The sequence below is a fragment of the Bombus pyrosoma genome, linkage group LG3 (genome assembly GCF_014825855.1).
Source record: "Bombus pyrosoma isolate SC7728 linkage group LG3, ASM1482585v1, whole genome shotgun sequence".
NCBI lineage: Eukaryota > Metazoa > Arthropoda > Insecta > Hymenoptera > Apidae > Bombus > Bombus pyrosoma.
The window spans coordinates 8,831,206-8,846,153 of record NC_057772.1 but is presented as its reverse complement, the minus strand read 5'-3'; the positions used below and the strand labels follow the sequence as shown (position 1 = coordinate 8,846,153).

The 14,948-nt window shown below is 36.9% G+C and overlaps 1 protein-coding gene across 9 annotated transcripts; it reads right to left on the bottom strand.

The window, feature by feature from the left end:
• Positions 1–164: 164 nt before the first annotated feature.
• On the bottom strand, positions 165–14,865 carry LOC122566025. Of its 9 annotated transcripts, none has more exons than XM_043722700.1 (4): positions 14,651–14,865; positions 8,538–8,582; positions 7,500–7,733; positions 165–5,308 (listed from the first exon to the last, which is right to left on the bottom strand). In XM_043722700.1, the coding sequence occupies exons 1-4, from the start codon at positions 14,790–14,792 to the stop codon at positions 1,212–1,214; spliced, it is 4,518 nt and encodes a 1,505-aa protein (XP_043578635.1). In that variant the 5' UTR covers positions 14,793–14,865; the 3' UTR covers positions 165–1,211. The 9 variants fall into 9 exon arrangements, with proteins under 9 accessions (XP_043578635.1, XP_043578640.1, XP_043578639.1 ...); XM_043722705.1 differs by having other exon boundaries at positions 8,412–8,582; positions 14,651–14,754; XM_043722704.1 differs by lacking the exon at positions 14,651–14,865 and adding an exon at positions 13,142–13,164.
• Between the last annotated feature and the right edge of the window lie 83 nt (positions 14,866–14,948).

Below are 14,948 nucleotides of genomic sequence, written 5' to 3'. Positions count from 1 at the left end.
GCGCGCAGAGCGCGACTCGAGGCTTATTAAAAGAAGAAGAACAAAAAAAGAAAAAGAAAAGAAGAAAAGAAAATTAAGAAAAAAATGAAACATGAAACAAACAAGAGTGAAAAGCGCACATGGGGCGTTTCTTCGACGCGAAACAAGAGAGGAAACTTTCTTCATGAGAGAACGCGCGCCCCTTTTCGTGCTGAACACGCGAGCAATAATCATTTTAGCATTCAGTCTTGTCTCCTCGACGAACGACCTTTGACGTTGGCTCATCTTTTCTCTGTTCAACTTCATGCAGATCCACTGCTTTCAACGATTTTTCTTTTTTTTTTTTGCTCTTTTTTAAGTTTCTATATGAAGATTTATTATTTTTATTTTTCACTTCACTTGAACTTCCTTTGGTAGCTTCGAAGCTTCACTTAATGTCTTCTCTGTACTATAAGTCGCGTCATACACAACAAACAATGTTGTTAATTAGTTATGTATAATTCTCGTCGTTAGTTGATCTCCTCTGTCGAAATGCACATAGATCAACTGGTTTCAGTAACTCCTCTTTTTGATTTTATTTCTATACGAATATTTATTATTTTTTATGCTCACTTCACTTTAACGTATGTATGCATGTATGGCTTTCGACGTTGGCTTGATCTCCTCTGCTAAAATCCACGCAGATCCACTGCCTTCAGTAATTTTTCTTTCTTTTTTTTTTTTGTTGTTGTTTCCTTTTTAAGTTTCTATATGAAAATCTATTATTTTTATTTGTCACTTCACTTAAACTTCCTTTTGATGGCTTCGAAGCTTCACTTAATGTCTTCTCCGCATCACAACAAGCAACGCTGCCAATTAAATATTACAACGTTATCTATCACTCGTTCTTCTTCACACAGTTTTATATCCATGTTTTCTACTCGTTCCCTTTGATTTCTTAATTTATAAAAGACACTCTGCAACGTCACGAGCAGATCGAGCTATTAATTGTCCAAAACGAACCTTAGATTCGGACACGATACTAGAGATCTTCTCCTAAGACAGGAGGATAATTACAATTATCGACGACTTCAAATCGTGAATTTTTTCCACAACCAGAATCGTTAGTATAAAACAAATCATCCAGCTGCACCAAGAAATAGCGGATCTCATCGAAGAAGATCCAATATGACGTCCTGTATTCCTCAAATACACGTCACGCTAAATAAACGTAGAGATTCAAACCAGTTTTATTACTGATTATCGGTCCTCGTGGCTTCTTCGAACAGATCGTCGAACACTTTGTCAACATCTGCGGTGTTCACGTTTAGTAATGGCATTTGTTGAGGGGTAGTTATCGAAAGACACAATTTTTCATCAGATAAACCAGGCATAGTACGACTACGAGACAGTCCAACCATCCCTTTAGACGCAAATCTAGGAGATCTTCTGTGTTTCAAAGAATCTTTCGATTCTACATGATCACCTGGTTGATCGAAATACTGCCTGATCTTATCTTCCATCTTCTTAACGCTGTCCGCCATTGACGACGCTTCAAATTGTTTGGACCTCAATTTCTGAGAAGACGGAGACTTTGGTTTGGGTGGTTTTGGATGAGAGCTTTGAAACGAAGATGTTGATGCTGGTGCATTTATTTTAGGTGCTCGAGGATAACGATTAGAGAGAGCCAATTGGTGCCAGGACTCTGATTTTGAGAGCACTATAGATCTAGAAGTTTTATTCGCGCAAGATACCAAATATTCGTCACTGGAGTCGATTGGTACCGCTCCATTTGGAACTGGAGAACGTTCCTTGTGAATTGATTTCGATTGAGGGTTTGGCACCTGTTCGTAAGCTTCCCGTAAAGCAACCACCCTGTTCACGGTCACTGGACCTGGTGAACGCGCTCGAGGTGGCTCTGGCTTCTTTTGAGGAACTGGTGTTAGATATTTGGTAAATTGACTTGGTCCTTGGGAACCTGTCGGTCGATCGAAGTTTGCTGGTTGATTGTATCTTTGTTCCTGGTGAATTATATTCGATTGTTGATGGTGAATATTTTGATTAAAAATCGATTGTGGATGGTGCACATTCTGAGTCACGTTTACAGGTTGTTGATGACTTAATGGAATATTTGGTTGCTTGTAACTTTGCTGTTGATGACTTGATGCAATATTTGGTTGATCGAAACTCTGTTGCTGGTGACTGGAGGCAATATTCGGTTGATTAAAACTCTGTTGCTGATGATTCAACACAGTGTTTGATTGATTACAACTTTGTTGTTGAGGAACTAAATTAGGAGATTGACTCGAGGATTTAGTCTGAGCTTGACTAACAGTCAGGTGTTGTCCAAAATTAGAAGATTGATGAGGTTGGTCATTCAAAGAAGTGATTTCATTCTGCAGGCGACGAACCAAGCTCTGTTGCAGCAAGTTATGTCGACGAATTTCATCCTCTGAAGCAATAGTCTCGTTAGTTGGTGGTCTAGACCTGGACCAAGAAAATTGTGAAGGAGAAGGTGACGAAGACGTCCTAGAATCCACTGCCACTTCTTCTGATCGAGGTTCAGGACTATCCACGGACGATGCAACCGTTGCAATAGCACATGTGTACCTTGTAACCACTCCAATATCTGGGCTGATATCTTGATTTTGAATATTTTCATCATCCGGGAAAGTCGAACTTTCTATAGGCCAATCTGGTGTCTTCTGAAGATCCTCTTTTTCTTCTGCTGCATTTGATATTTTGTCAGATGGATTGTTACCATTAAATAAAACAGAAGGAACCAAAGCAGAAGAATATTTTTGGTTATCTTCAGACTCGTAACTATTCACAGGATTTCCAGATAATTGTTTCTCATAATTCTGCGTTTCTTGAAAAGGCACAGATTCTCTGAAACCTTGCTCACTAGGAATCTGACGTACACCAGGGACCACTACAGGATTATTATACTCAGAACCACTGGATACAGTATGATAATTCTGATTGTGATCCAGAATAAATCTCTGGCGATTTTCAGACACCTGATCAGAGCCCGACTGCTCACAAAATAAAGGTCTCCATTGTTTTTCACTTTCTACATCACTTACTGATATCGTTGGTCTATCCAATTTGTTAGAAGTCTGTACAGCAGCGTTACTACAAACCAAGGCCTGACCTTTTGAAATTTTAGGCGTCACTCTGAAAGATCTACCCTCGTTCTGATGCTCTTCGTTTATTCCAGTTTGCACGGCCACTGATGAACTACCTCTCAATGTAGTATCTGCAAAATTATTCTCACCAAATCGATTCTCACGATCTTTTCCAGTTTTTATCGCTTCGAATATGTCTTTAGATCCTCGATGCTCCATAGGAGGATACTCATGAGTCTGAACACGTTTGTCTGGAACTACTTTGAAAGAAATCTTGCCATCCACCACTCCAGTAACGTTGTCTCGTTGAGCCAGTTCTCTTTGGTGCTGTTCTTCGAGTTTCTTCGTTTCTATGGAAGTTTTTCCAACGAATGGCGCGAACTGTTTGCAAAAAGATCGATAATCCAGTTTACCGTTCTCTGTAACCGTGTTATTGGCTCTGTTCTCGTTTTTCTCGTGTTCTATCCACGGTGGTCGAGGAAAACTAGGTTTCTCTACATTGGCTCTAGAAAATTTCGGAGATTGTTGCGTCGTTTCTTTATCAAACATCATTCTAGCTTTTTCTTTGAGTGTGTTTGTCGGTACTGGAGCGTTCTTTGACCAATGATAGGATGGAGGAACCTTGGATGGAGATCCTGGCAAAGATCTTTCTATTTTACGAAAAGGAGAGGAAGGGGCATGCCTGAAACCTGTTGACTCCATCTTCATCTGAGGATTTGGCGCAGAATAGTTAGAATAATTTGGAGTAGAATTAGAGTAAACTTGTGCCTGAGCCGGTCCAGGGAACATTTTATTAGCTCGAAACTTTAAAGAAGGTTTATTATCCTTCTCTTCACTCATCGTTGGTTTATCAAAGGTTGTTTTAATATTGGAAAATTTACTGTTCCAGTTTTCGTTAGTCAGCGACGACATATCCATGGTGCGGCCAAACGTCTTGAAGGGAACTACTGGCGCAACTGATGGTGTTTCGTTGTTTTTAGTAATTAAAGCCAGGAATTTTCTATCGTTTTCTGTCTTAGGTTGAAAAGTAGGAACGGTAACATTGCTAGAATTGAACGACTTGTCTCCAACACTAATTGGCTTTCTTAAGGACAAACAGCCGGTAGCTTCATGCCCAAGAGTCTCAGCTTGAAGCTTCAAGTAACTAGGAATATCAATAGTGTTCGCACGTTTGATCTTCGACTTTTTTGCACTAAATTTGTTACTATTCCCGTATTTTCCACTACTTGAAGCTAACTCAGCCCGTTGCCGAAGAATAGCCGCCAATTTGCTTACGCGACTTCTTTCATCGCTATCTTCAATAATATTCTCGTTATTCTCTTTCTCTTGATAATTGTTAGCTCTATACGGAGCCTGGTACATATTTAGCTCTCCAACAGTCTTAACATCAGCTGCATCCACCTGTTGGATCCCACGACACACACAATTATTGTCCCTAATTTCTTTATTCTTATCCTCTAGTAACTGTCTTTGATTTATCGCGTCTTTCGTGCATTTATCGCGAACTTCTTCCGACTTTCTGTCAATCGCACTAACTGTAGATATATTCTGTTCCTTCTGTTCCTTTATAACAGGCGAAATCTCTCCCAAAGGGAGACTATTTCTTTCCTCTTCTAACCACTTCCTAGCTTTCGCCAATTCTTCCGTAGAAACACCAATAGTGTGTCTAGTTCCTCTTCGTCTCCTGCTCAAAGACGTCGAAGGAAGCACAGGAATCTTCACCGTGGTTTCCTCGGGCATCTGTAGCCTAGACAACAAACTAGATACCAACCTTAATAACTGCAATTTACTCGTAGGATCAGAAGCTGCGCCGTGTTTCGCGAGCGCATTCACGTCGATTTTCTCTAAAGTCTCTCGAAGACGGGACAAAGCAGTCTGTATATCCGATAGTAACAAATCTTCGAGGAATTTCAGGTCTTTCTTCAATTCTGGTTCCTTGCAGTTGCCCAGAACTTGTTCCATGGAGGTACGAATCCGGAAGTCCTCTTCGGAGTCGACGCCAGAGTCTTCGGGAAGCGCTGGTGGTTCGTCCTCGCGGCGACCCCCTAGGGAGAGCTCGAGAGCCGCGCGTAGACGTTCTACCAGTAGCGGCAATGAATTCCACTCACCGACTGGCTGGTTCTCGTTTCGTCCATCGATGGTACCTGTCGCAGTCCCTTCTTTTCTTGTCGAGGTTTCCTCTCGTTTGATTTTCTCGTCGTTGTCCACGGTGCTCGAACTCGCTGAAAAAGAAACGACACGAGACGAGGGTTGAACCCAGAGACGACCTGAGGACACACAGCGCGGAGACGGCACACGAGGAAGCACGATACACGAAGGATCTATTTTTCTCATCTTTGATTCCCTTTTTTTTTTTTTTTTTGACAGTATACGAAGGAAGATTTATTTTTCTCATCTTTGTGTCCTTTTTATATCCTATGTTTATTTGACGATACACAAGGAAGCACGAAAGACGAGAGGAGATGTACTTTTTTCATCTTTGAATCTTTTCTATCTTTTAGAGATGTTAGCTGGTTTTAAAGGTACACGAGGAAGTACGATACACGAAGGAATATCTACCTCTCTCGTCTCTGATACCTTTTTATTTTTCTGTTATACCTTTTATGTACGTTGTCTTTCTTTACTATGATTTTTTTTTGGTCACACTAGAAAGGGTATTTGATATTTTTTATTTGTTGATTTTTCTAGCAAGACCAGAGAGAATCAAGAGTCGTGTGGAAGTAGAATAAGTCGGTGTGTGTTGGCTCGAGACGCAAAAGGAACGCGTGAAACGCGTTTTCGCGAGGAGGAGCCGCTTAGCTTGACCGGCAGTCGCGCTCGCTTTATTTAAAAGCCACGGGATTCTCCGCGGGGATTTATTTTCGGTCGCTCGTTCAACGCCTCGCGGAGCTGCCCACCGGAGGAGAGAGAGCCCTGACGAATCGTGAACGACGCCGCGCAGCGAGACGAGAGATCGGCCCCATATGAGCAGCTAATTCGAAATTCAAACCAGTTCGATACTCCATCATTCGTTCCTTTTCACGTTTTTCTTCTTTAAAAAGAAGACGTTTCTTTGGGTTGATTTGTAAAAGTTGATACGAAGACGATATTGTAGATATATGTAAGGAGAGTAGGTTTTTACTTATGGGTCTTATTGGTGGTTAGCTTCTTCGGTAAGGAGCCAGATGGATCAACCTCTTCGTTATTACACCAATTTTATAGATAACGTTGGGATTGGTTGAGATTCTTCTTAACCGATAACTAAGAAAGTAGAATTATATCTTCGTTTTGATAAGAGGATTTTTTTATATTTCTATTCTGTGGTGTTTCATTTTGAAGTTGTAAAATCGGCGAGATGTTCTAAAGAGTTCTTGTAGATTCTAATTGTGTCCATGGTACAATGATTAACATAAAATAACAGCAATTCTAATTTGCATAAAACATAAGTACGGTACTATTCAAAAGTAAATGGACGACTGTTTATTTTCGACAAGATCTAATTTATAATTACTAAATTATAGATAAATCAAACTACAATAATTTTATTCCTTTCATCATAGTTCCTGACATGAAAATTTTCATTTATATTCTAATTCTATAAGAAGATAAGAAATACTACTTCTAATTATTAATTTCTTATTAAGTTTTGCAGTTTAGTAAAATTCGCGTGCTACTTCGTTCAAAATAGTCAAGAAATAAGTAACTGGTTGAACGCGAACGAGTGTAAAAACTTGAGAATCAAGTCAAGTAAATACCAGGTTACATTGATCAAGATATTTCAAGTTTCTTGAATTCATACATTTAGATTAATCTGAAAGAGCTTAAAACTCAAAGTGTTCGGACTGCTATAAACAGCTAGTGCATTTAATTTATATTAAATAACATTTAGCCCCTTAACGTATAAATCATTCCTCGGTTTACGAACTTTTTATAATAATTAACTGGCACTTTACAATAGCTAATTGACACTGGAACACTGAAATAAACGTATAATATATCTTTTATATTATACATATTAAAATATTTTACTATAAGATAGCTTAAGTTCACGAAAATGAGTGAATAGAATAATCGATAGACTAAAAACTATCTATTACACATAGATCCACATATATCAGAGGCATGTGCATTAAGTGGCTAAATAAAGTCATGAATTTTTCCAGTGTAGTTAGCCTAATTTATCCAGGTCATAGCATAGTACTCTTTATAGCATAAAGATCGATAGAAAACAACAATTATATAGGTTTGTTAAATCGAAGTTAGGTGATTGTTTAGTCAGAAGATAACAGACTAAAACACAAGGATTTAACAATCCTTGAAATTGCTTCGCGTTTCATTTCACACGCAACTAACAACCACGGAATGCGTTGAGCTAGATTCGTTCGATTCGAAACAGGTGATCCATCTATCCTCGAATTACCGTGCGTCACGAACCTGGTTGTGCGGTCTCTTTCTTCTCTATTTCCATCGATTTCCTCTCGTTCTCCACGTACGTCTCCTTCTCTTTTTCCTCTTTGAATAATTCCTCCTTGGTCTCTTCTGGATATTCTTTTACGGTTTCCTTTGGGATATCCTCGTAGGTGTCTAAATATTCTACGGTGCTTGATTTTCCACTTTCTCCCTCGACGATGTTCTGGAAATTATGGTTCTCCACGACGTTTTGAATATCTGGAAAAATTTAATGGCATTAAAATGGAACGTGTCGGACGAAGAGAATGAAGCAGTTTTTTTTTTATCAACAATGGATCTGCACACCTTTCATTTATATCAAGATACAGTGGTTACAAAAAAGTATTGGCACATGGCTTTATTTTCCAGTAAAGAGCTTTTTCTATTAGGCTCTACATTTTATTCTTAAACAGTCAAATTTTTGTAGTTACACGAAAGTATTGGCAAATAATATGAAATTTAATAAACCTGAACCTAATGAATTAGTATGTGAATGTTATAATAGACACAATAATGTGCTAATACTTTTCGCAGCTGTAAATAAACGATAGATTACTAATATACTATAAATGTATTATTATATTCGATGATTTTCTCGAACTTTTCTGAGGCTATACTGTTAAAGGGTTAACGTAGCAGAAAACACAGCAATGGTTACATCGCAGAAAGATGTACGTACTTCATTTTATTGTCTTTCTTTCGTTTTTCTAATCCTTCGTTTTTTAGTAGTCACGTGCAAAGAACGTCCTTTAATAGTTCAATGTGATGAATTGAAAAAAGAATGTCAGGATTCAAAGATGACAGAAAAGAATAGAAGTAATGTTTCGTTAATGATGTTACGTTTTGCAGACAATCGTACGCCCTATCGTATTTATTCAGAAGCCGCGATCATCGTACATTTCTCCCTGAGTTAACGTAGACCAATTTCGCTCGTTCATTATCTATCATACGATACTCGAATAATCGTAGGCCAAAGAGATATTCAAAGAAGATCGTGACGCCAGCTCGTAAAGAAGACCTCACCTTCCGCCTCCGACATTTTGATCCTCTGGATCTTCGACTGGCTGCCTGGAACCCAAAGCAAACATCGTTCTTCAAGCGAGCTGTCGATATTCGTAAGGTATTACAAGCGTAGTAAAAATAAATCGATGAAATAACAAACGAACTCGAACGAACAGTATGATTCTTCATATCTTTTTCTTTTTATAACGTTCATTTTACATCTGTTACATATTACAAAAAGATTTGTATATTGCTTTTTATTTGCTATTTCACGTTTATTCTGTTATCGATTTGAAATTTTTTTCCCGGTTAAACATTATTTTTTTATTTTTATTTAATTGCAATAACAATCTGTTCTTAGTTGGATGATTTTTCTAGTTTTGTTCGTTCTGTTTCAACTTTCTCATATTAGAAAAATATCTTTCTCCGTTGAAACCTTTTTATTCAACTAAAATTTTAATTTATTTCGTCTCGTTTTTTTTTTTTATCTTTATCTGAATTCTAAAAATAATAGTGATTTATTGTTCCGTTTGAACTTTCTCGCATTAAAACGGAATCTTACACTTTTGCTCTTGAAATTTTTATTCAACTACAATATTAATTTATTTCTACTTTAATAAATTTCTTTTGCTTGTGTTTTATTAGTTATTTACTTTCGAACTTCTCCACGTGAATAAAAGAAATCTTCTCCTTTTCTTTACCAATCGCACTATTCAATTATGATCTTAATCTATTTTTGCCTAATTTCTCCATTACCTCGTTCCGCTCTAACTTTTCCAAGATAAAGACAAAAATTTTCACTTTATTCTTGTTCCAAATCCTATCCAATATTAATCTAGTTTACTTAAATACGTAATTTCTAATTACCTTGCTCTTCTTCAACATTTAAACTACGTTAAAGCAGAACGAGTGTTCACTTTTCCTCTCTCAAACCCTATTCAAAAGCAGAAATTTCGATGTTTCCTGTCCCAATTTCACAATAACGAACGATGTAATCTATTTTTACTTTAATACTCTTTCGTAATTATCTCGTTCTTCTCCAAATTCTCCGCATTAAAAACAGAAATTTTCATCTCTTCTTCTTCAATCCCTAATTAATCACGATATTATCCTATATCTTTGGTCAAACAAATTTTTCAAAAACAAAAGTTTCCTTATTCTACTGTCCCGTTATCACGGTATTAATCTACTTTTGCTAAAGAAAGTTTCTCTAATTACCTTTTTCTTCTCCAACTACTCCACGTGAAAATTAATACCTTTTCCCTGTCGATCTCCAATTAGTCACAATATTATCCCATATTTTTGCTCAAACAAATTTTTCAAAAACAACAATTTTCACATTCTTCTGTCCAAATTTCACAATATTAATCTACTTTTGCCACAAAAAGTTTCTGTAATCACCTTATTCTTCTGCGATGATTTCACGATAAAGGAAAGAAAAAAGACGAAGAATTCGTCACTTTTCGTCTCTCAGTTCTTATTTAACCGCGACATTGAGCCACTTTCATTGGACGTGAGTATAGTAACGCGAATAATAGTAACCGGCGCGTTTTCAGGATTCCCGATCCAGCGTTTCCGCGAAAACGAACCGCATGCGATCGCGTCCAGGTCGAGAACGTTAAATGAACGACTCTAGGTCTAGTCTGGTGCATTTCTCGATGGCAGAGAAGCGTTGGCGGCTGTTTCGAACACGACAGGCCTCGCGCGAAAATAGCTTTGACCCGTTTTCGCGAATACGGAAATTAGGAAGTCCTCTGCGGCCGATTCTATGCAAGCTATGCTCCCGATACAGTATACCGATTACATATTTGGAATCGTGATTCGTAAATTATTCCGCTGTCTCGATCGTTTCTAGAACGTTTTTCGTCTCGTTTAATGCCGCACGAAATAGTTTCGTAGTATTCGAAGTTTAACTCTTGCGCTGAATCAGTTTCAATTAATTCTTTTTCACTTATACGAACTATTCGCAAGTCGCACTGATTAGTTACGTAAATTAAAAAGTATAGAGGTATGATGTCAATGTTTCGAATTTATTATTATTCGTGTCATATCCTTGTGATAAATAAACTTATGGAAGGAAATCGCTCGTTTCTCTATTAATAATATCTATTAATATTATCGAGAAATTTACAAAAAGTGAAATTGATTACTTTGGATTTTCAGAGGCTCATATTACGAACATACAGTCGACTATTATTTGCTGTATATCATTCGAAAAATTTTGACGTAATGAAGTATCTTATGGAATGAAAGAGAACGAGCGAATTATAAATAAGACGAAAAATAAATAAACATGAATAGAAATGAATAAAATAAGTCGAAATTTACAGATAGAAATAAATATAAGAGATATAAATTATAATATTTATAAAAATGGAGCAACGAGAAACGATACGTACACTGTATCAGGATGCTTAAGAATTCTTTAATCGATGGTAATAAAAGTGTTTCGGTCTTCGGTTATGCTCGTATCACTGTTGACTGCGAATCTTTTGGAAATAGAGTTAAACAAACAGTTCAGTTGTTGCTTTGTGTACTATAATAAACGTTTCCGTGAACGTTGCGCAATCCAAGAGCGTTTACTCATTCACTTCTTTCGCTGAGAAATCAACGCAAAAGCTAGAAAACCGCGTGTTATTCCAAAATATCTTTGCGGCATTATTCCAATCTGTTGAGAATTGTTTTTTAGTCACTCAGAAAAGATGCTCGTGTTGATACCTTAGAATAGCAACAAAGGGACAGAGAACGAACACTAAACGTTCGCACAACGTGATCATAAAGAGTATTTTAAGGAACGTGCAAGTTTCTATGTTCTCTGTACCTATTGTTGTTTCGTATGACAAATTTCTAACTATAGACTTTGTGAAAGCCCATTGCAATTGCGTATAATTGTAGATAGCTATGATAGAAGAAAAACAAGTAGAAATAATAATATTAATATAATAAGAGGAATAAGTAGTAATGATAATAATGGGGGATTCAATTTTCAGATAAGAGATTGAGAAATTGCAAAATATTCGTTTCAAGCATTTAAGAAATATCCATTGAGTATAATGAATTTTTGGGTAATATCCAACCACCGAAGGCTAATTTTGCAAATAACGAGAAACCTACGCACAAACGTCGACTTTCAATAATTGTGGACTATAAAAGGTTACATTAGGGAAATTTTAAGAAAATCTAACACCACCATGTTATCAATTATGGATTGAACGGTATAATGCACTTCCTATTCGGAGGAGCCAATATCATAACTTCAATATTTAGAAGTACCACGAATATTAAAATAAATTAGAATATTAACGAAACCTTAAAACCTGTTTATAGATTGTTAAATACTTATTTCCCTGCCTCCAGAGAAAGCTTCTTATCCATAAAGATCAACTAACCGTCTAACAATAAGTTTAATACTTGGAACGTTTAACTAAAACCAAACTAGACTAGGATATTAGATCAAATAAACTTAAATCCTTCATATAAATTACTAATCTTCTTGCCATAAGAAAAATATATTATCTATTTATAGAAGACAACAAGCTTCTAAGGTAACGAGAAACCTACTTACGTGGAACTTGCCATTCGTCTCGTCCAGCTTTCAGCATTTTAATACGTCTATACGTACATTCATAAATACATTCCTAACAGCAGAAGCTCAGAAAAAAGGTCGTGTCAATGACTCTTAAAGCAAGACGTTACTCAGCAAGAATCCTCTATCATCTACGAAACGCACATCATTTACTTATGCAAAGATCAAGTTTGCAAAGCCTCTGCAAGATCGAGGGTGAGAAAGCGGGCGAAAGTTCCGGTCAGTTTGCTTTGCACGCGGGACGACCATGATAGGCAACCGCGTTCTACCACGAGGCCGTGTGCTTTATAAATAGTTCTGAGAAGTTTCACCGTGGTAGACGTCTCCTTGCCTTCAGTTTTTTTCAAAATATTTTCCTACTTAATTCATGTCTCTTTCATTTATTAATGTAGAAAGGTATAATAGATGGATATAGCAAGACGATACAGCAAGGTCATAAAACATAGTTAAGCCCATTAAAGTTTTTTCTGTGGTTTGTTGTCTTAACGAAAGTATCATTTATCATTTTTTCTTCGATTAATTGAAATATATTATCGAATCTTTTTAATATTATTACGAAAAGGAATTCCAAGGATTCGCTTAGTATTTTTTTTAAATAAAAGAAATTGAAGTAACATTGTGGTGTGATAAATAGATTGCGAATGATCGACGCGTTTGTGGAAAATTAAAGGATGCAGAAACATACAGAAATACATAAAATATTAAAAGTGTAGCATAATCATTATGACATTTAAAAAAGATTCCACTTAGGTTTCGTCTCTCTTAGATATACTACAAAGAAAGAACCGATTCTAAGTTGACATTAGGCTCCTTATGAAACCTATTATGTCTCAAATTAATTGTCACAGTCGTCGAGTGTTGTAAACTTTAATCACCAAGCGATTTTATGATTCATACATTCACTATATCGCTTCCATCTATTATAAGTTCATCGGCTATTAATTGGTAGGAGAGCATCAAGTTCCTAGAGATTAGAAAGCCACTGAATTTCAATCACTCTAAATAAATAAAACGTGATAGACGCTTTTTTAATGCCCACCTCAAGAAAGCTTGATTGGTCTTCGTTAAGCTTTAGCGAACGATTTTACATTTATGCAAAATATGCGTCTATGTGTCTTACGACCTTCTGTTCCAAAACGCGCGAGATACCAGGCGATCAAATTCGAGGCGATCGCGGTCCACACGTTCCTCGTGGACGTCTGCCAAGCGAGCAGTTTGTTGCTTGAAAGCTGGCCGATTTTGGCGACGTACATGAATCGAGTCAACTTAAGGGGCATACGTCCAACAATTTTCAATCGTTGTAGCACAACTTAATCATTATCAATGCTATGACGAGTCTCTCTTGGCAGTTCTTCGTTCGCGTTAAAACTCTGTTTTTGAAACATGAATTCTCTATTCAAATTCCCTGTCTTCCTCATCTTCCTTTTACGATTCTCTTTTACAACCAACTATTATTTATCCTTAATACTTCAAGTACTTAATACTGCAAGTAAATAGAGGGAAGGAAGCTTGACGATTTAAGAAGATTGACGACGAAGAGCGAGTAAGGCTACAGCTACAATAAACGCGTCTTCTGACAAATGAAACATTCGAAGGCCGAAATGCGTACATTAGTAAAAATCATTGTAAATGCATACAATAGCCTCTAAAAGTATCTGAACACTTACCACAGGAAACTTTCATGTATATGTTATGTATGTTACGTAACACATTTTGAAATTTCATTGACACTGTAATGACACACGACTATCGTGATTATAAAATTGAAACCAATCTGAAACTGTATATATACATAAAAGTTACGAGATATTTATTACAAGCATATATTTAGTAAAAAAGTCAGTATACAGTATGTATAGCAATATTAAAGATAGCCATATTAAATATATGTATAATAAGCGTTAAGCGATGTTCCCATTGAATATTCGAGCTTATTAATATAACGGATAATTCATTTGCACTAAATATACAGTGGTTACAAAAAATTGTATCCCCTAATAAAGCAATTTTTCATCAAATTCTACATTTCATTTTCGTAGTATCAAACTTTTGCAATCATATGTAAGTGTTGTTAAGTATGCTTGCACCTAACTAATTAACGTGTAAATGCTATAATAAATACAATGATGTGCACTGATAGTCTTCCTAGTCAGGTACATATACATGAAAGTTCTCTACGATAACTATGAGCGTTTGTAAAAATCTTATTTCAGAAAACAACACGTGGTTCATATGCACCAAACTATTAAAAACCTTTTCTAAATATATTACGAGTTATCCCAAACATTCTAAATTCCTATTTGATTGCTCTGATGTGTTCAGATACTTTCATAAGCCACGATATATTAAAATCTTATTCCAAAAAGCGACACATGGTTTGTATGTATCGAGTGACTAGAAATCCTCTCCAAATATGTTACGCGCGTTATACGAGACATTCTGAATTTGAGTTTTCTGACGTATCCATCAAAATTGATCGGAACACCCCACCATAACCATAGCCTAATCGATGTGATTTAATTAAAAAACGATGAGATATATGATTTACCTTGAAGGATCAGAGGAACAGTGTCGGTGTATTGAGGAACTGCGCGCACGGGAGACTGCGCGAGCACCAGCCTCTCTGCCACCAGACTCTTCGTTCCGGTGGTTATCGTCGTCTTTGGCGGTGGTGGTGGTGGAGGTGCCATAGGTGGTGGTGGTGGTGGTGGCACTGGCGACGACGGTGGATGATGCTAGCAGCGCTGCTGTTAAAAGCTTACCGTCACCCGGCTCGAATTAGATCTCCTGAAATAGCAGCCGAGTTATTGCCGGCACTATGGACCAGCCTGGACGCATACCTCGCT